Source organism: Mustelus asterias, chromosome 26, assembly GCF_964213995.1.
Source record: "Mustelus asterias chromosome 26, sMusAst1.hap1.1, whole genome shotgun sequence".
NCBI lineage: Eukaryota > Metazoa > Chordata > Chondrichthyes > Carcharhiniformes > Triakidae > Mustelus > Mustelus asterias.
In genome coordinates this window covers 22,572,929-22,597,072 of record NC_135826.1, presented here as the reverse complement: position 1 = coordinate 22,597,072, position 24,144 = coordinate 22,572,929, and the positions used below count along the sequence as shown (strand labels likewise).

Here is a 24,144-nt window from a genome sequence, read left to right as displayed (position 1 = left end):
TGCAGACTTGATAGGCCAAATGGCCTCCTTCTGCACTGTATGATTCTATGTAGTGCACTTTTTGCTCAAATAGGGGCCTGCATGATACTTTTATAGCCTTTAATCATCTCTTATCCCCCATTTCAGTACAAAGTACTGGTATAATAGAAACTCACTGGTATAATAGAAACTAATATCACTAATAATAAAGTAGTTAAGCTCAATGCATTTGTTGAATCTCCCGAAATACTTGCCCAAGTTAGAAATATTTTTAGAAGCGTTGTAATTTTTTTTTTAAACAAACACAATTTGGAGGTCCTCATCATTAAAATAAGTTTAATTTTTTGCGTTCTTCATTTCCATCTGCCTCTGACTGAACTTAGGTTTCATACCTAATATGCTGACTTTCCTGCTTAAGACACCATTTGGCCGTGATATAAAATTTCATTGCAAAAGGATTCCACCATGCTTTTATTGAGCAACTTTTTTATTCTTTCATGGGATGTGGGCATCACTGGCAAGGCCAAAATTTGTTGCCCATCACAAATTGTCCTTGAGATGCTTGCTAGGACAATAGAGGGATACAGACCGAGTAAGGGAAGAAGGTTTTTGTTTTAGTTTAGTTAGAGCATCATGATTAGCGCAAGCTTGGAGGGCCGATGGGCCTGTTCCTGTGCTGTACTTTTTGTTGTTCCTTGTTCTTTTTTCAGAGGGCATTTAAGAGTCAACCACATTACTCTGGGCCTGAAGTCATATGCAGACCAGACCTGATAAGGATGGAGGATTTCCTTCCCTAAAGGGCATTAGTGAAGCCAATAAGTTTTGACATGATAGTTGTCACGGTACTGAGACTAGCTTTATAGTTCAGGCTTATTAATTGAATTTCAATGCCACCAGCTGCCATGGAATTTGAACATTTTGCTCCCAGAGCAATAGTGAGAGCCTTTGGATTACTAGTCTATGGTAGTACAACTATACTATTGTATGCCCCAAAATCAATCTACAAGGAAGTAACTGAAATTTTAATGTCACTAAATATTTGTTTATAATTTTTGCACTTGTCCAATAGTATCCTTAATTGTTCCATGGCCTGATTCACTCTGAAACAATACAATAATTTTAAATCTTGATTCACGATGCTTGACAGTCATATTTAATCTAAATAAAATGCAACATTATGATAAGGAAGCCATACCGTATATGCCATTCATGCAGCTATTCATCACACATTACATACATTGAACATCTAACAAATTATTGCTTTTCAGTGGCTTTGGTCCAACATTCCCATTGCTGCAACATACCTGCCACAGCTCCACTGAGATAGCACTAACTGGGCATAAGCTTGCATTCGAGATGCATCAACACTCTCTTTCCCAACCCCCATTCCCTCTCTCTTGCACCGTGCAAAACCCTTGATATTGGGAATGTTCCCTGCATCCATTATTATCAAAGCAGGAAAGCAAGAAGGGCAGCAAATATACTTAGGTATGGCTATTGAGCATCAGAATACCAACAATTATCACTTATGGAATAAACCTAGAGTAAAAGTCAAACCGCTAAGAAAGCTGACATCGTCATTGTTAATTGTCAGACAACTGTACACATCTTGGTAATCGACAGTTGCCCAAGCCACCCTTTTCAATTTTATCTAATTATCCTTGCTCCAAACAGCACAACACCAAGTTACTCCATTCAGCACCTAAATAAAAATTTTTTTCCTTCACCCATCTTCTAAGGTCCAAAAGCAACAAGAGTTGCAGGGCAGTTCCAATATGATTTAATGCTTAACCAGAGCCTTAAAAAGGATGATCAACTGAAACCTGGCCAAATCATTCATTGAAGTGTCATGCAAACAAAGTTTTGGATTAATGAGAAAGCAAATGAACAACTAAGTGCTTGAAAATCTGTAAATGACTGAATAAAGTATTTGTTGAAAACACAATTCTTGCACAATCGCCTCTATATTCTCCAGATGAGAGCAGGAAAGAGGATGGCAGCCTGGGGAGCAATTTATTTGTTATATGTTGGATGTGTTAGAGATGATTAGAAAGAAGCCACAAGCTATGGGAAGAATACAAACGCCTGGAGAATTCCTGCAACATGCAAAACATGCGTGAGACACTGTTGGATACAAGGTGTGTGAAATATTTTAATACAGCTCACAACTGGAAACAAACATTTTGATAATACCTTATGTGTATTACTTGGCTCAAAGAGAAAGCATGTGATAGTTTGCAGAAAATATCCAAAGTTTTTTTTTGCTGGGAATATATAATGAGGTTAATGGATCAAATTGCACAATTTTGTTGATCTGTTATACATCACCCATAAATTTACTGTTTGACTTTTACAAGACATGTGGTGATGTTTGGAGAGTAAGAGAACTATTTCAATTAAATTCATTGAAGTGCTGGTGATAATACATGGCCTGAAATTATTCATGTCTGTGGTAACATCCATAGGCAATCCAATGTATCAGATACACAGAATCACAGCACCAGGGGCAGTGTTTGATTCCAGCCTTGGGTGACTGTCTATGTGGAGTTTGCATGTTCTCCCCGTGTCTGCGTGGGTTTTCTCTGGGTGCTCCGGTTTCCTCCCTTGAGTCCAAAGATATGCAGGTTAGGTGGATTGGTCCTTTGTGTCCCAAGATGTGTAGGTTGGGGGAGGGGGAGGGGGTGGGGGAATGAGCCAGGCAAACACGTGGAGTTACGGGGATAGGGCCTGGGTGGGATGATCTGTCGGAGAGTCGGTGCAGACTCGATGGGCCAAGTAGCCTCCCTCTGCACTGTAGGGAACCTAAGGCCTAAGTGTTAGGTAAATAGAATTGCATATCAGTGGATATTGAACCATGCCACGAATCACAGCAAGAAAGGGTGAACCAAAAATTGCATTGCAGTTGGACATGGAAGTAGGGGTTTAATTTTACATCTGGGGGTGCTAAGTGTGATATTTATGATCACCAGTGAAAAATTGCAAACCTATTTACACTTGTGAATACGTGCTCATTTCTTGAGTGAGATCTATCAAAGGCACCCGGTATATTTAGGCAGAACGATTGAGAATTGGCAAGTTTATGTATTTTTAATGTTTGAACCAATGGAAAAGTGATGGTATAATTTCAGAGACTGCTCAGGCGTGATGTAGAACCTTCTGGGAGGTCACTTCACGCCGGTTTGCGTTGCAATCCTGTCTTAGTCCAGGAACTAAGAAAGAGACTTCTGTCCTGGTTAGACTGGAGACCGGTAAATGATGGGTCGGGTGGCAGGGGTCAGGACTGCGAAGTCTATTAAGCCTGTAAATGGTGCTAGCAGAAGGCAGCTGAATCCTCCCATAACAGAGAAACACGCGTCCATTCTCATTCCCGTGATGATAAAAATGACTTGCAAAGAGGCGAGATGGTGTGGACAGTAATGCCGTCCAAGGACACAGACGTAGCAAACGCTCGGAAAAGCATCTATACCAATAATAATAGACTGGGTCACCTCGACAGATTGTATCTACAATGCATAACAGCAGGCAATGATGAAGATCCCCCTTCACACATTTTTTTTAGTTTTAATTTCAGCGAACACAGGAAGATTTTTTTATTAATTCAAGCACTATTAACAAGTAAAGGGAACGGACACGCACCATTGCCTGCGTGGCCCAGTGCTAACCGTGTGACTTACTTCACCAGTGTACTGGCTGCCTCACAAGTTAAATCGGCGTTCTACCTGTCGCTGGGACCACCTGCACTGTCTGATAGCTTGGGCAGAAAAGCGTGGGGTACAGGGCAATTCCTGTTCACTGCGGCGTCTTCCCAAACCCAGAAGCACTCTCTTTTGGACAATCAAAAGACACACAGCCTCCAAGTCGATCCTTGTGTGTGTGTGTCAATGGGGGCTTGTCCAGATTTCTGGCTGCTCTCTTTAAAGCTTGCTTATTAACTGATCTCTTTAATTCCCCTCCATTGGCATTGGGTTGCAAAGAAACATTGAGTCTGTTTATAATTCCCCCATTTTGGGGAGGGAGGATGTTGCATTGAGAAATTTGCTATTTCAATCGACCTTCATTCAGTGTTACAAGTTACAACTGTCTGGAGTGGAGTGCTGCAGTCACACACACAGATATGTGTCTCTGGTGTGTAGGTTAGTGCCCCCACCCTGTATTAAAACACTCACCGAAAGTCACTGTAAGGGTGGATAATCCACGCTCCGGCCGATTTGACCCTCTCCTGTTCCCGCTCCACAGCCTTCTGACTGCCAAACATACGCAGGGAAAACTTGTTGACTCCCGGCTGGAGCATGGCCCCAAACTGCCTCTGCATGAAGCTGGCCTGACTGCCATTCTGCTCACCGTTCTCGGGCAGGATCTGCTCGGCCCCCTCCGACTTCAAGACGCTCACCGAGTTCCTCCCCGTCAGCTGGGACGACTTTCGGCTGGGCGCCGCGGAGAAAGCCACTTTGTTCTCCCTCTTGTCTTCGTGGCGGCTGGAAGAGGAGGAACCTCCACCGCCGCCTCCTCCTCCACCACCACCACCACCCTCCATGGCAGCCTTCTTCTCCTCGCTCTTCTGGTGCTCTGCCCGATTGATGGAGGACTGGCTGCCCTGGGTCACCCTGCAGTCCCCGTTCGTGTTGCATTTCATGCTGACTGCGGGCTCCCCCTCCGCCGGCTTCGCCTCCCCTTGCCGGCTCTCGGGGTTGCCGCAGCCCCGGGCGGGCGGCGAGGGCATAGCTCTCATCCTGATGCTCTTGGTGCCGCGGTCCTCCTCGTTCTCCTCCTCCTCGTCCATGATAATGCTGGCTTTGGGACCTAGGTGCTGGGGCAGGCTGTACAGCCTTCCTCGCATAGCAGGACGCAATTTGTCCATGGATGCTCGAATGGTTGGGGAGGTTTGCTTTGACGTGCTGGCTGAACCTGGCGTACGTGACTTCTTTGCTTAAACGGCGCATGGAGCCGGGGACATGGTGTCCTAGCCCCTTCCTTTCTTGAGAAGGTTAAGCTGCAATTTTTTTTAAAACAAGAGGGAGCTCCCAGACTCCCATTAAAAACAAAATCTCGAAAGGAAAACCTATCCTTTGCTTTCTTTCAAGCCTGCCCTTACTGCAATTGTACAATTCCAGTTAACCCCCATGATACACTTTACCAGGGAATATTTAAGTTTACCTGTGTGGGTGGGGTGGGACACTTATTCTTTGGCTCCCTCGTATGTCTGTTTGACATTATTGGCCTTTCGAAAGCTCCTACAAAGAAAATCATAGATAATATTTGGGCACAGATAATATTTGGACACTAAATTACCCCCCACCCCCCGTGCTTCACTTATATGGCATTTGGAACGTGACCACCCCCATCGCCACGCAGTTACTACAGAGGTTTGTTAAAACGGTGCACCCACATGGAATGTTAGTCTTACTGCAGCTTTTAAAACACACACACACACATATATATATATTCAGCACAAGGAGGGGAAGAGAAAAAAATCCCAGTTGCTCATTGCAGTTTATTTGGGCTGGAAAAGTTAGCAGAAACGCTGTGATTTTATAGTGCAGATGGACAGGTTAGGGAAAACGCTGTATAAGGTCTCTAGAAAGCACCCATAAAAATGCTAACGGTACCAATCGCTTATCGAAAAATGAATCAATTTCTGAAATAGCCCAGCACTATACTTTCCCTATTTCCAACATCACATTAGTCTTACCATTATTATCCCCCTTATGAAACTCTGGATTCAATAGTTTATACATAGTATCTAGTCAATACTTAGATTTGTCTGATTTTTGCATTAATTGCTCTTTTTATGATAAATATAAAGTTGCAATTATCTTAAGTTTATATAATTTGCTTTAATAGTTTCCAAACCGAGTATTTGGGGCGGCATGGTGGTGCAGTGGTTAACACTGCCTCACAGCGCCAGGGATCCGGGTTCAATTCCCGGCTCGGGTCACTGTCTGTGTGGAGTTTGCATATTCTCCCTGTGTCTGTGGGTTTCCTACCACAGTCCAAAGTTGTGCAGGTTAGGTTGATTGGCTGTGCTAAATTGCCCCTTAGTGTCAGGGGGACAAACATGGGGTCAGGTGCTCTTCAGCTTGCTGGACTCTTGCTGCGGTGCACCCCACCAGGGCTGGACATTGCTTCCATCAGAAACATGAAACAAATCATAGAATCCCTACAGGGCAGAATGAAGCCATTTGGCCCATCGAATCTGCACTGACTCTCTGAGAGCATCCCATTCTATCCCCGTCACCCCACATATTGCCCACTAATCCCCTAATCTACATAGCTTTGAAAAATAAGGGGCAATTTAATATAGCCAATCCACCGAACCTGCACATCTTTCGGACTGTGGGAGGAAACCAGAGCACCCGGAAGAAACCCACACAGACACAGGGAGATGCTTGGGGTTATGGCGATAGGGCCTGGGTGGGATTGTAGTTGGTGCAGACTTGATTGGCCGAATGGCCTTCTCTTGCACTGTAGGATTCTGATTCACTGCTGCCTCACAGCACCAGAGACTCAGGTTCGATTCCAACCATGGTTGACTGTGCAGAATTTGTATGTTCTCCCCGTGTCTGTGTGGGTTTCTTCCGGGTGCTCTGGTTTCCTCCCACAGTCTGAAAGATGTGCAGGTTCGGTGGATTGCCTATGTTAAATTGCCCCTTATTTTTCAAAGCTATGTAGATTAGGGGATTAGCGGGCAATATGTGGGGTGACGGGGATAGAATGGGATGCTCTCAGAGAGTCAGTGCAGATTCGATGGGCCAAATGGCTTCATTCTGCCCTGTAGGGATTCTATGATTTGTTTCATGTTTCTGATGGAAGCAATGTCCAGTCCTGTTAGTGTGCACTGCAGCAAGAGTCCAGCAAGCACCTGACCTCTGTATTCTTGGCCAGGGCAACTTGTAACTTGTCACTTTTGGAATACTCCAAAACGTACACTCCTATATCAAGGTTACATTAGACCAGGACATGTTCTAACTGCAGCAGATTAATGAAGAAAAGGTTCTGAAGAAGTCATATAGTGACTCTGTTTCTCCCTCCCCTCAGATGATGCCAGATCTGCTGAGTCTTTCCAGCACTTTCTGTTTTTAGCTTGCATGAGATCTGGTCCTGTTATCACTGCAGCAGAACTGAAGAAGGATAGAGATGTAAAGAATTATAAGTTGGAGAGGTGGGTGGAGCAGAATGGAAGGTCGGGGATAGGTCAGAGCTATGGAGAGATTGACAAAGATGTCATGGACATAAGAGAAAGGAATGTTAATGATGACATTAAGAATTGAAGAATCGCTAATAGTGACATAAAGGTAAGGGGTGGCATGGTGGCACTGTGCTTAGAATTGCTACCTCACAGTGCCAGTGACCTAGGTTCAATTCCCGGCTTGGGTCACTGTGTGGAGTTTACACGTTCTCCCCGTGTACTCGAACAGGCGATGGAGGGGTTTTCACAGCAACTTCATTGCAGTGTTAATGTAAGCCTACTTGTGACACTAAAATAAATTTAGATAGCAGAATGTTTTACTCCATGTTCTGTGAAGTTCAAATACAATACTGAAACATTATTATTCTGGAGTATAATCAGAATTAATGACTATTTATTTAGTTTTTATTATGTTTACTACTCCAAGAACAATTGAGATTTGAACCAAGACAAGTCTACAAATTTTTCTAGCATTGCTCTGGATTAGGAATTCTGACTGATTTCACTAATTGTTCCTTGTAGCTTGGATATTGAGCCATCTTTCTATTAGCCAAGATCAGTTAACTCAGCTCAGCCTAGGAATAATGTACAAACTGCCCTTTAAATTGACATTCTTTGTCGTCATGTGGTTAGATTTTACATATATGCTGTGAGCATCTAGGTCAAATCCTCCGCTGCCACCCTTGACTTTTTAACTGTCCATATGCTTTCCCTTGGTTAGCTAACCTCTCAAGTCCTGGATGAGCAATAATGTTGTTATACCTTCCTGTTCAACTCACTTTGAAAATCCAGGACCTTAGCCCTGACTCCATTTCTCTACCTTGCAATTCATTCAGGTTAAGCCTTATGGAAGCAATGTTGATGTCCTGTGTAATGTTGGGCTGAGCTTCAAAAACCTAAATGCCACCCCAGACCCCTATTTCCAATATCACAACATAACTCACTTTTACCATAATTAACTCTCTTATTAACTGTTCATTGAACAGTTTTTACATTGCAAATAGATCATACTTAGTTTGGACTATTTTCTGCAAATAGGTAGATTGGCCATGGTAAGTTGCTTCTGAGTGTCCAAAGATGTACAGATTAGGCAGATTGGCCATGATCAACGCGCAGGGTTATGGGGATAGGGTGAAGGAGTGGGCCTAGGTAGAGTATCATTCAGAGGGTAAGTGCAGACTCAATGGGCTGAATTACCACTTTCTGCACTATAGGGATTCTACGGATCTAATTGCCCTTTCTTATTTAAAGGAGGGTTGGTTTTCTTTATATTCTTGATAAGAAGTGATTCTCTTGAATCTTATTAAGACTAACTGCAAAAAAAATTGCCAATCATTTTTGTCATGAAGAAAATGCTCCTTCAGATCATTAAGCAAGGATGGACTGATTAGCTCTTTTCGGTTAAGAAGTCAGTCAATATGCATATTTTTCAATATGTGAAAAGTTGACTCCTTCATAAAATAATAGTCAACTCCACCTGTTGCCTCAATGTAGGTGAAGAGGTAGCATGGTGGCACAGTGGTTAGCGCTGTAGCTTCACAGCGCCAGGGACCTGGGTTCGATTCCTGGTTCGGGTCACTGTCTGTGTGGAGTTTGCATGTTCTCCCTGTGTCTGTGTGGGTTTCCTCCGGATGCTCCGGTTTCCTCACACATTCTGAAAGATGTGCTGGTTAGGTGCATTGACCTAAACAGGCGCCAGACTGTGGCCACTAGGGGAATTTCGCAATGGCTTCATTGCAGTGTTAATGTAAGCCTTATTTTTGACACCAATAAATAAACTTTAAAACGTTAAAAAAAAGAGGGGACAAAATCTTTGCAATCCTGCTTTGCCTGTGTAAATGCAGCAGAACAGGTGCAAATGAATTCCATTCCTGACTGTGCTGGAGTCCCAAATGTAACTTAATTTGATTATATGCAGTGGATATCTAAATCTGTGTGACTGGCAAAGGAGGAAAAGCAGCTTTAGCCAGCTACTCAATAGTCAATGAATAAAAACTGAAAATGCCAGAAATACTCAGTGGGTCAGACGGTATCTATGGAGAGAGAAACAGAGTGTTTCAAGATGATGACTACTAAGTTTTGACAAAAAGGTCGCAATTTTACCAGCTTGTTTTGGGTGAGAGGCTGAATCTATTATTTAATTTTACTTCAATCATCATTTGCATCTGGTTAGTGAGCCCGGCGTTTAGTTGTCCAGGCTCACTTGCCTTTGCAGCCTTGCCGGAAAAGGTTCTCTCTGGCAAGGAAAACACTTGCTCCCCATGAACGGAGAACAGTCGTGTTGCCCTTTTCGGTAGAACTGGAGGCCATTGAGGCTCCCCGGGAAGTCGAGAGGAAAGGGAGGTGCCCCTTGGGCAGTGCGAGCCTGGCATCTTAGCACTGCCCATCAGGCACCTTTGTCCACCAGGCAGTACCAGGGGTGGGGGCTATTGGGGCAGGACCTGAAGGGGTGAGGCCTATGGGGGCAGGCCCAGTCTTGGATTCCTCGATCGAGGGGGGGGCTGCTGTGTACTCTGCAGCTGCAATTGGTTGGGAGGGAGGGGGACCCGCTGCTGCTCTGCATCATGATTGGTGAGGGGGTAAGGGGGGCCTGCTGAATAACCTGCCAGAGGTCATGGTGGGGGGGAGAAAGGGGGGGGGCCCACTGTGCCTGTGATCAATGGGGGAGGGGGGCGTGATTGGTCTGGCCAGTGGGGGGAGGCAGCAAGGAATATATTTTCAGGTGGTGGGGGGCTCGTGATCAGCCACGGGCCCCTGCGATTGTGGGGGGCTAAGTTGAGGCTGGCTGTAGCAGCAGAGGCCTGACAGGTCTCTCTCTGTCAGGCTTCTGCTCTTGCTATTGAGCATGTGCAGCGACAGAGGTCTACACATGCGCAATAGCTCCCTCTGCTGCTGAAGCAAGCTGGCTGGTGAGTTAAACTCGCACACTGCCTCTAAAAGCTAGAATCAGTCTAGCCCACTTTTTTGTACACCAAGTGCATAAGATTGGGAGTATAAGTTTGGAAAACGTGCCCCAAAAAATGGATCTGCAACTCTCCCATTTTCACGCTAGCTGGACACTTAGAATTTTTCTTGTAGAATTCCGCCCAAAGTCACTTGTGGCCACCCAGCACTGCTGGATGGTTTATGATTTTCTGGGCCAGTAGAAATTCACAGTCATTATTATTAAACTACCGTGCACTGGCGTTATGGATACTTGCACTCTGCTACATGAGTGATAGAGCTGTAGTTTATATTACTTTGCTAGTGGCCTCAAGCTTAACCAGCTCTTGGACCATGGTCCATTGGGAGGATTCACAAATATGAGATTATTTCGTTGAGCTCAATTTCTTCAATAGGAAAAATCTCTCCAATGTGCACTTTCATGACTGCCAGCTTGGTGCAGTTGATTGCCTGTTTTTGCCTCAGAATCAGAAAGTTCTGGGTTGAAATCTCTCGGCATACATTAAGTAAATAATCAAATGTAGTATCAAGGGAATGCTGCATTGTTTAAGGCACAGTCTACTGAATGAGATATTATGACCAAATCCTACATAAGTCGACAATTCTGTGTTATTACTGAAAGGTCACAAATTCTCTTTCATGGCTACTGTCATTCTCTATGTAGTTACAGCACTTCAAAGCAATTGATTATATGTGAAGCATGAGGTGTGATTGAATGCCAGTCCTTTAGTTACCTGTGCCTTTCGCAAAGTGAATGAGATTCACATAGGCTCCATGAACAATTTTACTGTTGTGACTTACTAATATTTGGTTCCATGTTATCCACAAAATATTTAGTATACATGAACTATTTTCTAAGTAGTTTGCCAAGTGTTGATTGTACTGTTTATACAATAATTTCAACCATCATATTACTGTGATCAGTTTATCCTAAAAAGGCTGTAAAATTATAGAATCCTGACAGTGCCAAAGAAGGCCATTCGGCCCTCATTTCTGCACTGACCACAGTCCCACCTAGCCCCTATCCCATGACCCTACTAACCTCCTGACACTAAGGAGCAATTTAGCACGGCCAATCAACCTAACGCGCACATCTTTGGAGTGAGGGAGGAAACTGGAGCACCTGGAGGAAACCCATACAGACACAGGGGGAATGCGCAGACTCCACACAGACAGTGACCCAAGCTGGAGAATCGAACCGAGATCCCGGGCGTTGTGAGGCAGCCGTGCTAACCACTGTGCCACCGGGCTGTCCCAGCAGGGTTCCAGCAAGCTTTATGTTTATAATAGTCCAACATTCAACATCATCAATCACGAGAGGAGTCATGGAATCATTGCTGAAGGATTACTCAATATTTGGTGAGGGACAAGTTTGAATGATGTATAGGGCAAGTTCATATGTCAATGTTAAAGTGAAAAATGCTCCATTAGACTCTTTCTTATTTGTAAAAACACTTTATTGTTCCTAGTACAAAAGGAATCAGTTAACATGAAAAATGCATTTTGGAAGTAATAAGCCATCTGATTTGAATTTTTTTTTAAATTCACATTTTACGGGATGTGGGCCTCACTGGCTGGCCAGCAATTATTTCCCATCCCTAGTTGCCCTTGAGAAGGTGGTGGTGAGCTGCCTTCGTGCATCGTTGCAGTGCCTGAGGTGCAGATACACCCACAGTGCCGTTAGGGAGGGAATTTCAGGATTTTGACCCAGCGATAGTGCAAGAACAGCGATATATTTCCAAGTCAGGATGGTGAGTGACATCGAGAGGAACCTCCAGGTGGGTGGTGTTCCCAGGCACCCGCTGCACTTATCCTTCTAGATGTTAGTGGTTTTGGGTTTGGAAGCTGCTGTCTAAGGAACCCCTGGCTGAGTTCCTGCAATGCATCTTGTGGATGGTACACACGGCTGCCACTGTTTGTCAGTGGTGGAGGGATTAAATGTTTATGGGAGGGGTAGCAATCAAGTGGGCTGCTTTGTCCTGGAAGGTGTCGATTTTCTTGAGCATTGTTGGAGTTGCACTCATGCAAGCAAGTGGAGAGTATTCCATTACATTCCTGACTTGTGCATTGTAGATTGTGGACAGGTTTTGGGGAGTCAGGAGCTGAGTTACTCACCACAGGATTTCTAATCTTTGACTTGGTCTGGTAGCCACAGTATTTATATGCTAGTTTAGTTCAATTTCTGGCCAATGGTAACCCCCGGGACATTGATAGTGGGGATTCGGAGATGGTAATGTCATTGAATGTCAGGGGCAATGGTTAGTTCCTCACTTGTTGGAGATAGTCATTGCCTGGCACTTGTGTGGCATGAATCTTACTTGCCACTTGTCAGTCCAAGCCTGGATATTGTCTAGGTTTTGCTGCATTTGGGCATGAACTGCAGAGGAATCACAAGTGGTGCTGAACATTGTGCAGTCATCTGTGAACATCCACACTTCTGACCTTGTGATGGAAAGGAGGTCATTGATGAAGCAGTTGAAGAAGGTTAGGCCAAGGACACCACCCTGAGGAACTCCTGCTGTGATATCCTGGAGCTGAGATGATTTATCACCAACCACCACAACCTTTTGTTTCTTCCTTTGTTTTCCACCTGATTTCTATTGACTCCAGTTTTACTAAGGGTCCTTGAGGCCACACTCAGTCAAATGCTACCTTGATGTCAAGGGCAATCACTCCTACCTCACCTTTGGTGTTCAGTTCTTTTGTCATGTTTGAACCAAGGCTGTAATGAGGTCAGTTGCCGAGTGACCTGGTGGAACCAAAACTGAGCATCAGTGAGCAGGTTATTGCTGAGTAAGTGCTGCTTGATAGTGCTATTGATGACACCTTCCATCACTTAGCTTATGATTGAGAGTAGATTGATGGGGTTGGATTTGTCCTGTTTCTTATGTACAGGAGACACCTGGGAAATTTTCCACATTGCCAGGTAGATGCCGGTATTGTAGTTGTACCGGAACAACTTGGCTGGGGTGTGACAAGTTCTGAAGCACAAATCTTCAGGACTATTGCCAGAATATTATCAGGGCTCACAACATTTGCAGTATTCAGTGCCTTCAGCTGTTTCTTGATGTCACAGTGTGAATTGCATTGGCTGAACACCGACATCTGTGATGCTGGGGACCTCCGGAGGAAGCTGAGATGGATCATCTACTCAGCACTTCTGGCTGAAGATTCTTGCAAGTACTTCAACCTTAGCTTTTCACACTGATGTGCTGGGCTCCCCCTCATTGAGGATGGAGATATTTGTGGAGCCTCCCCTTCAGTGTGTTCCACCACCATTTACGGCTCAATGTGGCAGGAGCTTGATCCATCTGCTCCATTGCTTATGGAATTGCTTGGCTCTGTCTATTACTTGCTGCTAATTTTGTTTGACACACAATTAGTCCTGTGTTGTAGCTTCACCAGGTGACACCTCATTTTTAGGTATGCCTGGTGTTGCCCTCTTGCACTCTTCATTGAATCAGCTTCAATTTACTGGCTAGGTGGTAATGGTGGAGTGGGGGATATGCTGGGCCATGATGTTACAGATTGTGTGAGTACAATTCTGCTGCTGTTGGTGGCCCACAGCACCACATGGATGCCCAGTTTTGCGTTGCTCGATCTGTTCGAAGTCTATCCCATTTAGTACAGTGGTAGTGTCACACAACACGATGGAGGGTACCCTCAATGTGAAGACGGGACTTTGTCTCCACAAGGTCATTCCTACCAATACTATCATGGACAGATACATCTGCAACAGGCAGGTTGGTGATGATGGGGTCAAGTATGTTACAAAGGTTATTCTCTGGGCCAAATACTTTGTCTGACAAAATTAGGGTGAAACTGGAGAGTTTTAATTTTTCAACAGTTGCAGGTTGCAAGGGTTATTAAATAATCTGTTAGGATGTCCTCACTTCAGTGCAACACATAAAGACCAAGAGAAGACTAAAATGAATAGAAAGAAAATAGAATAGCAAAAAAGTACAGTGAAATACAAAAGCAAAATAGTGCAAATGCTGGAAGCCTGAAAGAAAAGCAGAAAATGCTGGAAATAATTAACAGATCAAGCAGCTTCTGTGGAGAGGAAAGGAATGCGGGTGGTACGGTGGCACAGGTGGTTAGCATTGCTGCCTCACAGTGCCAGAGACCTGGGTTCAATTCCTGGCTTGGGTGACTGTGTGGAGTTTGCACATTCTCCCCGTGTCTGCATGGGTATCCTCTGGGTGATCCGGTCATCCTCTCATAGTCCAAAGATGTGTGGGTTAGGTGGCTATATTTACATGGTAAATATGTGGGGTTATGAGAATAGGTCCTGGCTGGGATTGTGATTTGTGCAGACTTGATGGGCCAAATGGCCTCCTTCTGCACTGTAGGGATTCTGTGAATTCTCTGAATACATACAATTAACATTTTAGGTCAATGACCTTTCCTGCTCCAATTACTACTTCTATGATAACATTTCCACCTTAAGGTTGGAAATCAAAAACATTCATTTCTTTTTAAAACTCTTTCAGGAGTTGTGGACATCATTGGTAAGCACCAACATTTGTTGCCCGTCCCTGATTACCCTTGAACTGAGTGGTTTCAGTGCAGTTAAAAGTCAATAACATTGCTGGAGTCATGTGGGCCAGACCAGGTAAGGGCTGCAGATTTCTTCCCTTTAGCACATTAGTGAATCAGAACGGTTTTTACGACAATGGTTTCATGGTCACCATTAAACTTTTATCCAGATTGGTTTATTGGATTCAAATTCTACCATCCACCATGGTTTTGAACCCAGGTCCCCAGATGCCTGGGTCATTGAATTATTCACCCAGTGAAAATACTATTACACCGCCACCTCCCCTCAGTGTTAATATTATTTAATTATTTTGTGTCTTCCTGATATTAAGCTGAAAGAGGTTGAGACTTCTTTAGGACTTGCTGTTGGACCAACAGTGGGGAGCATGTTGAGGGAAATGATGGACAGCTAGAGCTGTGTATGGACAGCATGGATTGGAAAGCTGAGCTCATGCCTGTTGCTGTAATTCCAGAGGTGTGTGCAGAGAGGAAAGAGAAGGCATTGCTAGAGATATTCTGGCTGCATTCAGGGAGGTAGAAATAGAAGCATGTGAGAGCAGTCTCATGATACTGGGTGAGGCAGTTGTGTTATGGTATTGTCACTAGACTAGTAATCCAGACACCAAGGGTAATGCTCTGGGGACCTGGGTTCACATCCCACTATGGCAGATGGTGACATTTGAATTCAGTAAAAATCTGGAACTAAAAGTCTCATGATGACCATTGTCAAGTGTCTTACAAAACCCATCTGGTTCACTAGTGTCCTTTCGGGAAGGGAATCTATTATCCTCACCTGGTCTGGCTTTTATGTGTTTCTAGACCTACAGCAATGTGGTTGACTCTTAAATGACCCCAGGGATGCATAATAAATACCCACATCCCATGAATGAATAAAAACAAACAAAAGGAGCGATGCTGTGTTGGATGACAAGATCACCCTTATATAATACACGATGCACCATGGCAACCCATGAAGGCTCCTTCGACAGCACCTCCGAAACTCATAAGGTGTGATCTTACCTGCCATTCACACCATGCTCCTGCTTCAGTGAGGTCAGAGAATCTAGCGACCAACCAAATCTCCTTTCACTGCAGCAGCATGAGAAAATCCCATCAGCGTGAACTGTAATAAGATTCCGGCCATGGTCTCTGAGTGAGGACAAAGGCAGCAGGTACATAGGGACAACACAACCAGCAAGTTGTGTCTCCAAGCCACACCAACGTGACTTGGAACTATATCATCAATCCATCACTGTTGCGGGATCAAAATTCCAGAGATCTCTTCCTAACAGCATTATGGGTGTACCTACACCACGTGGACCACAGCAGTTTAAAAAGGCAACTCACCACCACGACTTTCTTAAGGGCAATCAGGAATAAAATGCTGGTCTTGCCAATGATGCCCACATCCGTGAAATAAGTTTAACAACTGATAATAAAAAGTTAAAGCAAATAGGATATGAGTTTCTTGATCCCTTTAGTTAACTTTTATATCTGGCAACTCACAAATTTTATTGCATGACCTACTGTTCTTAACTGTATGCCTGTTGCAAGTGTAGTGATTCTTTTTTTATTCTTTCATGGTGATGTGGTCATCACGGCAGGGCCAAAATTTATTGTTGAATCATGGAATCCCTACAGTACAGAAGGAGGCCATTTGGCCCATCAAGCCTGCACTGACAACAATGCCACCCAGGCCCTATCCCTGTAACCCCACGTATTTACCCTGCTAATCCCCCTGATACTAAGGGGCAATTTACCATGGCTAAATCAACCTAACCAGCACATTTTTGGAGTGTGGGAAGAAACTGGAGCACCCGGACTGAGGACTGTTCATCCCTAATTGCCCTTGAGTAGGTATAAACTTCTTAAAATTTTGCTTCTGTTCTAAAGGGCATGTTTAGAATTGCATATCACTTCCCTTCAGTCAGATGCAACATGCATTTGAGAATATGCCTTTGTTTGCTTCTCCACCGCCCACCACTGCACACCAATCCAAACCGCCTAATCCCTCCTATTAAATTTCCCAGTGGTATTTAGTTAGGTACCTTTATTGTAAATTAGAAAGGCGACAGTCATGCAAAACAGCCATCTGAATACTGCGAGGTAAGGCCATTATTACAGGCTATCCACTCTGCAGCAAGTTTCACAGAATCCTGCAAAGCAGAAGGAGGCCATTCGGCCCATCGAGTCTGCTCTGACCACAATCCCACTCAGGCCCTATCCCCACAACCCCATCTATTTACCCTGCTAGTTCCCCTGACACTAAGGGGCAATTTAGCATGGTCAATCCACCTAACCCGCACATCTTTGGACTGTGGGAGGAAACCGGAGCACCCGGAAGAAACCCACGCAGTAACGGGGAGAATGTGCAAACTCCATACAGATACTGGCCCAAGCTGAGAATCGACCCAGGTCCCTGGCGCTGTGAGGCAGCAGTGATAAAGACTGTGCCACCATGCCGCCCACTTAAATAAAGCATGCATTGCTGGACAGCAATCTTCTTGAACGAACATTAATCTTTTCCCCTATTCAGTTCACTCATTTTCAGTTCAAAGTGATTTAAGCTTCTCTGATTGATAAGATGGGAAATGTGCTGTTTTGAATGAAACTGGACCATATGAAGTAGGTTTGAATTGAACAAAAGAGTGAGCTATTCCTTTTTATTAAGAAATTTGTTTGATTATGTTTAGTATACTTCAATGAGCTAAGCCTTTTGGTCCAATGTGTCAAATATGTAACTCAGCTGTTAAATAATGTTAACATTTATTGCCCACTACACTATCTTTCAAATTTCTTATCGTACTAACAAAAGGATTAAGAGTAATTTGTTACTATGTACAAAGCTTTAGATCATTACTAGTGCCTCAATTATATGTTCCTGACAAGATCAAATAATACTCTGGGAAAAAAATCACTTATCTTTATGTATACCATGTATAAATCATGTTTTATATGGATGAATGGCACTATAATAGGGAAGTAGGAAATGTGGCTGCATGAGGCCATTGAAGTGCACCTGACAGGTTTCAGAGTTCAAACAAATACAAACTTGTATCAACCACTTGTCCTTCTTTCACTAAAAACATTCGAGTCTCTCTGGAGTTCAATGATGTTACTCTTATCCACTGTCTCCTTGAATAGTTTGTTCCTTGACATCTTTTTTTTCAAACAATCAAAATATTAAAATCAACTTTAATAGCCGTTCACTTCTTTTGCTCATTTGAAGGCAGGTATTTTTAATTTAGAAAGTTTATTTGGAATATTCTTGGAAGAATTTCTTAAAAGAAAATCCTGTTCTCTTAACAGGGCGATGGCTTGCCCACATTCTCTGCCCGACCTTAGTTGCTGAGGGAATGTGACTATAGTTCTTCTTCCTGACTAGCAATTGTTGACGACTGAGTGGCTTGCTAGGTCACTCCAGAGGGCATTAAGCATCAATAACCTTTCAGGACTGATTGAGTTACATGTTCGTCAGACTGAATAGGGATGGCAAGTTTCCTCCTCTGAAGGATATCAGCGAACGAGTATTAGGTACGATCAGAAACTCAAAGTATGTTATGAACCCAACGGTTTTCCTATTTTGGCATTGGTGTGACGATGAGGTGTTACATTCCAGGTGTGATTCTATTGACACACTAGGAAGCTTTTATCAAAACAAACTTTATTTAACAGTGCAGTTTAACTATAACAAATGAATGAGCTTAACATCTACCAATACTTAAACGTGACAAGATGCAATTCTTAACTGCTAATCTATTTCTAACCCAGCTCCGATGAAGGATTATCCTGACTCGAAATGTTGGCTCTATTCTCTCTCCACAGATGCTGTCAGATCTGCTGAGATTTTCTAGCATTTTCTGTTTTTGTTTCAGATTTCAACATCCACATTATTTTGCTTTTAAGCTCATCTATCTTTGTTAGTTCCAATTCGAGCAACATTTCTCTCAGAGACTTAAAACACCTCTTCAAAATCAGTTAGCAACCCTCAGGCCTACGTGTTTGTACATTAACAGTCCTAGAGCCTTTGAACACCTCTGGAAAGAGACAGACAGAGAGACACCTGTCTTCTGACAGCCCCAAACAGTAGCCTGCAGAGAGAGAGAGACATACTGAAAGACACCTCGTGCTTCTTTCAGAACTGGGCAGTAACTGACTGTTTTAAAATAAAAAATAACTGTGTTTTCCCAGCAAGTTCAGCTCCACCCATTCACATGACTCTCCCTCTGTCAATCTACCTAATCAAAACCCAACTCTGAAACCCAAGGGGAGAAACCAAATAAACAAAAATGCATTAACACAGATTAAACCACATCCCTAATTAAAATCAATCATTAGCCTGCATTCTCAGCATGTGAGCAGGCTAGTCCCTAGACAATTTGGCACAGAATAAAACAGAGCTGACTTTTAAACAAACCTCTTACGAGAGAAACTGGAAAAAATACATTTCTTAAAGGCACAATAACATCACACAAGTTATGTTTTTAAAACAATCAGTTTTTCGAATCACTTTTTCTAGTTGCAGATTATAAAATACCAGGTATACTGACTTAAGGTCTATTGTCAGACACAGCTGAATTTGATTTGTTTTAGAAGGAATGATCCATAAATGAACCATGGAACCATAAAATTCCTACAGTTCAGAAGGAGGCTATTTTTGGCCCATCAATATTGAATACAGGAGTTGGGATGTCTTGTTGAAGTTGTACAAGACATTAGTAAGGCCACATTTGGAATACTGTGTACAGTTCTGGTCACCCTATTATAGAAAGGATATTATTAAACTAGAAAGAGTGCAGAAAAGATTTACTAGGATGCTACCAGGACTTGATGGTTTGAGTTATAAGGAGAGGCTGGATAGACTGGGACATGTTTCCCTGGAGCATAGGAGGCTGAGGGATGATCTTATAGAGGGCGGCACGGTAGCACAGTGGTTAGCACTGGTGCTTCACAGCTCCAGGGACCTGGGTTCGATTCCTGGCTTGGGTCACTGTCTGTGTGGAGTTTGCACATTCTCCTCGTGTCTGCGTGGGTTTCCTCCGGTTGCTCCGGTTTCCTCCCACAGTCCAAAGATGTGCTGGTTAGGTTGATTGGCCATGCTAAAATTGCCCTTAGTGTCCTGAGATGCATAGGTTAGAGGGATTAGTGGGTAAAATATGTAGGGGTATGGGGGTAGGGCCTGGGTGGGATTGTGGTCAGTGCAGACTCGATGGGCCGAATGGCCTCTTTCTGTGCTGTAGGGTTTCTATGATTCTATGAGGTCTATAAAATGATGAGGGGCATAGATCAGCTAGGTGGTCAATATCTGTTCCAAAAGGTGGGGGAGTCTAAAACTAGAGGCATAGGTTTAAGGTGAGAGGGGAGAGATACAAAAGGGTCCAAAGGAGCAATTTTTTTCACAGAGGGTGGTGAATGTCTGGAACAAGCTACCAGAGGTAGTAGTAGAGACGGGTACAATTTTGTCTTTTAAAAAGCATTTGGACAGTTATATGGGTAAGATGAGTAAAGAGGGATATGGGCCAAATGCGGGCAATTGGGATTTATAAAAGGGTGGCATGGACAAGTTGGGCTGAAGGACCTGTTTCCATGCTGTAAACCTCTATGACTCTAAGTCTGCACTGACTGTCCAAAAGAGCACCTCACCCAAAGTCCTTCCAGCAGTGCTAGCCACTGTGTACCCTGAAAGGCCGGAAAAGTTAGGTTTGTATTCACTAGGGGTTAGAAGAGTAAGAGGTGAGTTGTTCAAAACCTTTACGATCCGGAGGGTCTTGACAGGTTGAATATGGAGAGGATGTTTTCTTTTGTCAGAGAATCTAGAACTCAGGATTACTGTTTTAAAGGTAAGGAGTCGCTCATTTAGGACGGAGATGTGGACAGATTAAAACAAACACATCCCTAGTTAAAATCAGTTCTTAACCTGCATTCTCAGCATGCGAGCAGGCTGGTGCCTAGACAAATCGGCACCGTATAAAACAGAGCTGACTCTGAAACATACCCCTTGCAAGAAATATGATAAGAATACATTTCTTAAAGGCATAGTATCATCACACAAGTTATGTTTTTAAAACAATCATCAATTTTTTACTCTCCGAGGAGGGTGAAAGTCTCTGGAACTCTCTTCCTCAAAAGGCAGTTGAAATGGAGTCTTTGAATATTTTTAAGGCAGAGCTGGATAGATTGTTGATTACCAAAGGGGGTGAAGTGTTATCTATAGGCAGGAATGTGGGATCACAGTTACAGGTCAGCCAGTTCAAGGGGCCGAGTGGCCTACTCCTGCTCCTATTCTGTATGTTTGTATGTATAAACACGGTTGAAATGAATAAATAGCCAAAGTACCCTGAGTTATTTTTAGCAGATGTAAATTTCACTCTTAAATCAATCTCTGAAACTGCACAACGTGAATCTTCCTCGTTATATAACAAATCTCAGTTTTAAAACTAATATTAAAAATTAACAGACATACACTAACCTAGTTGAAGCAGTCATCCAACCAAGAGTACTGTTGTTAGGCAGATGCGCAGGCTTCTGGCATCACCTGAGCTGGAAGGAAGCCTCATGTGATTAAAGTTTCCACTTTTGTTTTCAGTGTTGTTAATTCTCCAGTCCTATTAATTTCTACAGATCAGAAACAATCAAACTTCTTCAGCTCCAATACCTATTTTGCTCCTACTGCAAATGTACTCCTCTCAAAACCACCATGTGACCAAAATCTACAGTGACCTTATGAACCTTGGACAATATCAAATGCAGTTTGTATTGCTTAAAGAATTATTACAGCACCGTATGTACCGAGCGATTGCTGAAAATAGTCCATATTTCTGACCACTCACCTCAGTTCATAGAATCTACAGTCCAGAAGGAGTTGGGCCATCCAGCCTATCAAGTCTGCACCAACTCTCCGACAGAGTATCTCATCCAGGTTCTATCCCCATAACTCCACATATTTACCCCGCTAATCCCCCTAATCTACACATCTTAGGCACTAATGGGCAATTTAGCATGGCCAATCCACCTAACCAGCACATCTCTGTACAGTGGGAGGAAACCGGAGCACCCAGAGGAAACCCACACAGTCATGGGCAGAAGATGCAAACTCCACACTGACGGTCACTCAAGGTCAGAATCGAACCTGGGTCCTTGGCACTGTGAGGCAGCAATGAGTTATCTAGTTGTTTTCTCTTGTCTCGACCCCACTGCTGGACTCCATGATCAGACCACAATAATGAATTAACGCATCATTTAATCTCGTGAAAGTAGACCGGACAAAATGAACAGTTTTTTTAATTGAAGGGAGAGTAGAGATAGAGAAAGTGATGAAAGGTATAAGTAGGTCCTGAAAAAGTACCTGAATGGCAGGATGAGTTGAGGGGATTGAAAACATTTTCTCATTTCCACTAAGTCATGTACTTTATAATAATTTATGGAGGTTAGTGCTAGCTTGATCCAAGGTATTTCTGAAAGGGACCTTTCAACAAGAAACACAAGTTCTAAGGTTCTCCTTTCTGAACATGCAGCTGTTAATCTTGCATGTTTCTCAGGGGTTTCCTATTTGACATCCATGTCATTCTAATTTGCATTAGCAAGAAGATGTGGTTACCCCATGGGTCACAAATACCTGTAGCCTGGCACAGTGGTTAGCACTGCTACTTCACAGCACCAGGGACCTGGGTTCGATTCCTGGCTTGGGTCACCTCCTGTGTAGATTTTGTACGTTCTCCCTGTGTCTGCATGGGTTTCCTCCGGGTGCTCTGTTTTCCTTCTGGTATTTGCTACCAAATAAACCTGTTGGACTTTAACCTGGTGTTGTTCAAACGCTTACTTCCTTCTACAGCCCAAAGATGTGCAGATTAGGTGAATTCGCCATCTTAAATTCCCCCTCAGTGTACCCGAACAGGTGCCAGAGTGTGGCAACTAGGGGATTTTCACAATAATTTCATTGCAGTGTGAACGTAAGCCTACTTGTGACTAATAAATAAACTTTTAACTCTAAGCCTGAACACTATGCTGCAATTTGTCTGACAAGTAGTGTCCTCTATAAGATTATAAGACTTTACATTTAAACACCTCCCTGACTCAGACCTACCTAAGTTTTCTTTAGTATATCTTCACATTCGCAATGTTTTTACTCTTTGGGGAATAGTGGGGAAGTGAAAGTATTCCCAAGCTGATTATCAGCCCGTTGAACCGTGTTACGAACCTTCCTTCCGCAACCAACAAGTCCTGGTGTCGGATTCGAACCCAGAGCATCTGGTCTAGTGGTAGGGAAGTTATCACTGCACCACAAGTTCTCCTATACCTGGAAGTGAAGATAGAGATCCAACTACTATTGCAGGCCGAAGAGACCACTTTAAAACCTAGGGGTTACTGTTTAAACACTGCTGTTAGTAAATCTCCTGACTTGAAGATTGTGTTCATTACTTATAAAGAAAATGGATCTACGTTATTCCCAGTTACAGCTTCTTGCTGCCTGCCCTGTTGGCCTATTCTGACCCCCGGGGCTAAGCATGGGGCCTGAGGACTCTCCAAACAGGCACCTGCGTGACTCTGTGATAAAACCAAAATGGTAGGAAGGACAATTATTATCATATTTGTTTGAAGATTGAATGTTGTATGCCCCCATACCCTCCCACTAGGGTCCCTAGGGAATCCCTGAACATCATAACAGGGCAGAGACCTAGCACGATAGGTGTCTGCCCCATGTCCTTCTGCTTTGTTTCCCTGCAGTTCCTAGTTGTAGATGAGAGACAAAATAGCTAAAAAGGCCTTCAAAGAGATTTCCCCCTTCCAAATGAAAGGGTGACAAGAGTTGTAGGATCCTTGGATAACAGCAGTACATATTGGCTTAAATAATAGTTCGGGTGGCACTTAGCACTGCTGCCTCACAGCATCAGGGACCCGGGTTCAATTCTTGCCTAGGGTCACTGTCTCTGCAGAGTCTGCACGTTCTCCCTGTGTCTGTATGAGACTTCCGGGTGCTCCGGTTTCCTCCCACAGTCCTAAAGATGTGCTGGTTAGGTGCATTGGCTAAGCTAAATTCTTCCTCAGTGTACCCAAACAGGCACCGGAGTGTGGTGACTAGGGGATTTTCACAATAACTTCATTGCAGTGTTAATGTAAGCCTACTTGTGACACTAATAAACTGTAAATCTGAGATCAATAGACCTTGTTTTAGCCAAGGTTATTAAGGGATATGGAGCTTGGGTAGATTAATGGTAGATCAGGATAGAGGTGTCATTGAATGGTGGAACAGACTCAAGGGACTGAATGGCCTGCTCCTGTTCCCATGTTCCCAACTGGAAATTTTCACAGTTGTGAACTCCGCCATCTAGTGGTAGAGCTGAGAAGAAACAAAATTCCTAGTGGAATTGCCTGGGTCTGCGATACAAACACAAAATCTTGCCTCATAGGTCAGGAGAGCTTTGATAAATTTTCACCGCACATATTTTCAGAATATGGATTTTATTATCTAAAAAGTGCAATAGTTCACAATTTATTTG

At 43.5% G+C, this 24,144-nt stretch overlaps 1 protein-coding gene across 1 annotated transcript in view; it reads right to left on the bottom strand.

Moving 5' to 3' along the window:
- Positions 1–4,837, bottom strand: part of hcn2b (hyperpolarization activated cyclic nucleotide-gated potassium channel 2b) — a 135,868-nt gene extending 131,031 nt beyond the window's left edge. Inside the window, exon 1 of the mRNA XM_078198764.1 lies at positions 4,146–4,837. Within this exon, the coding sequence (XP_078054890.1) occupies positions 4,146–4,837 (692 nt within the window). The remainder of the gene's footprint in view (positions 1–4,145) is intronic.
- Between the last annotated feature and the right edge of the window lie 19,307 nt (positions 4,838–24,144).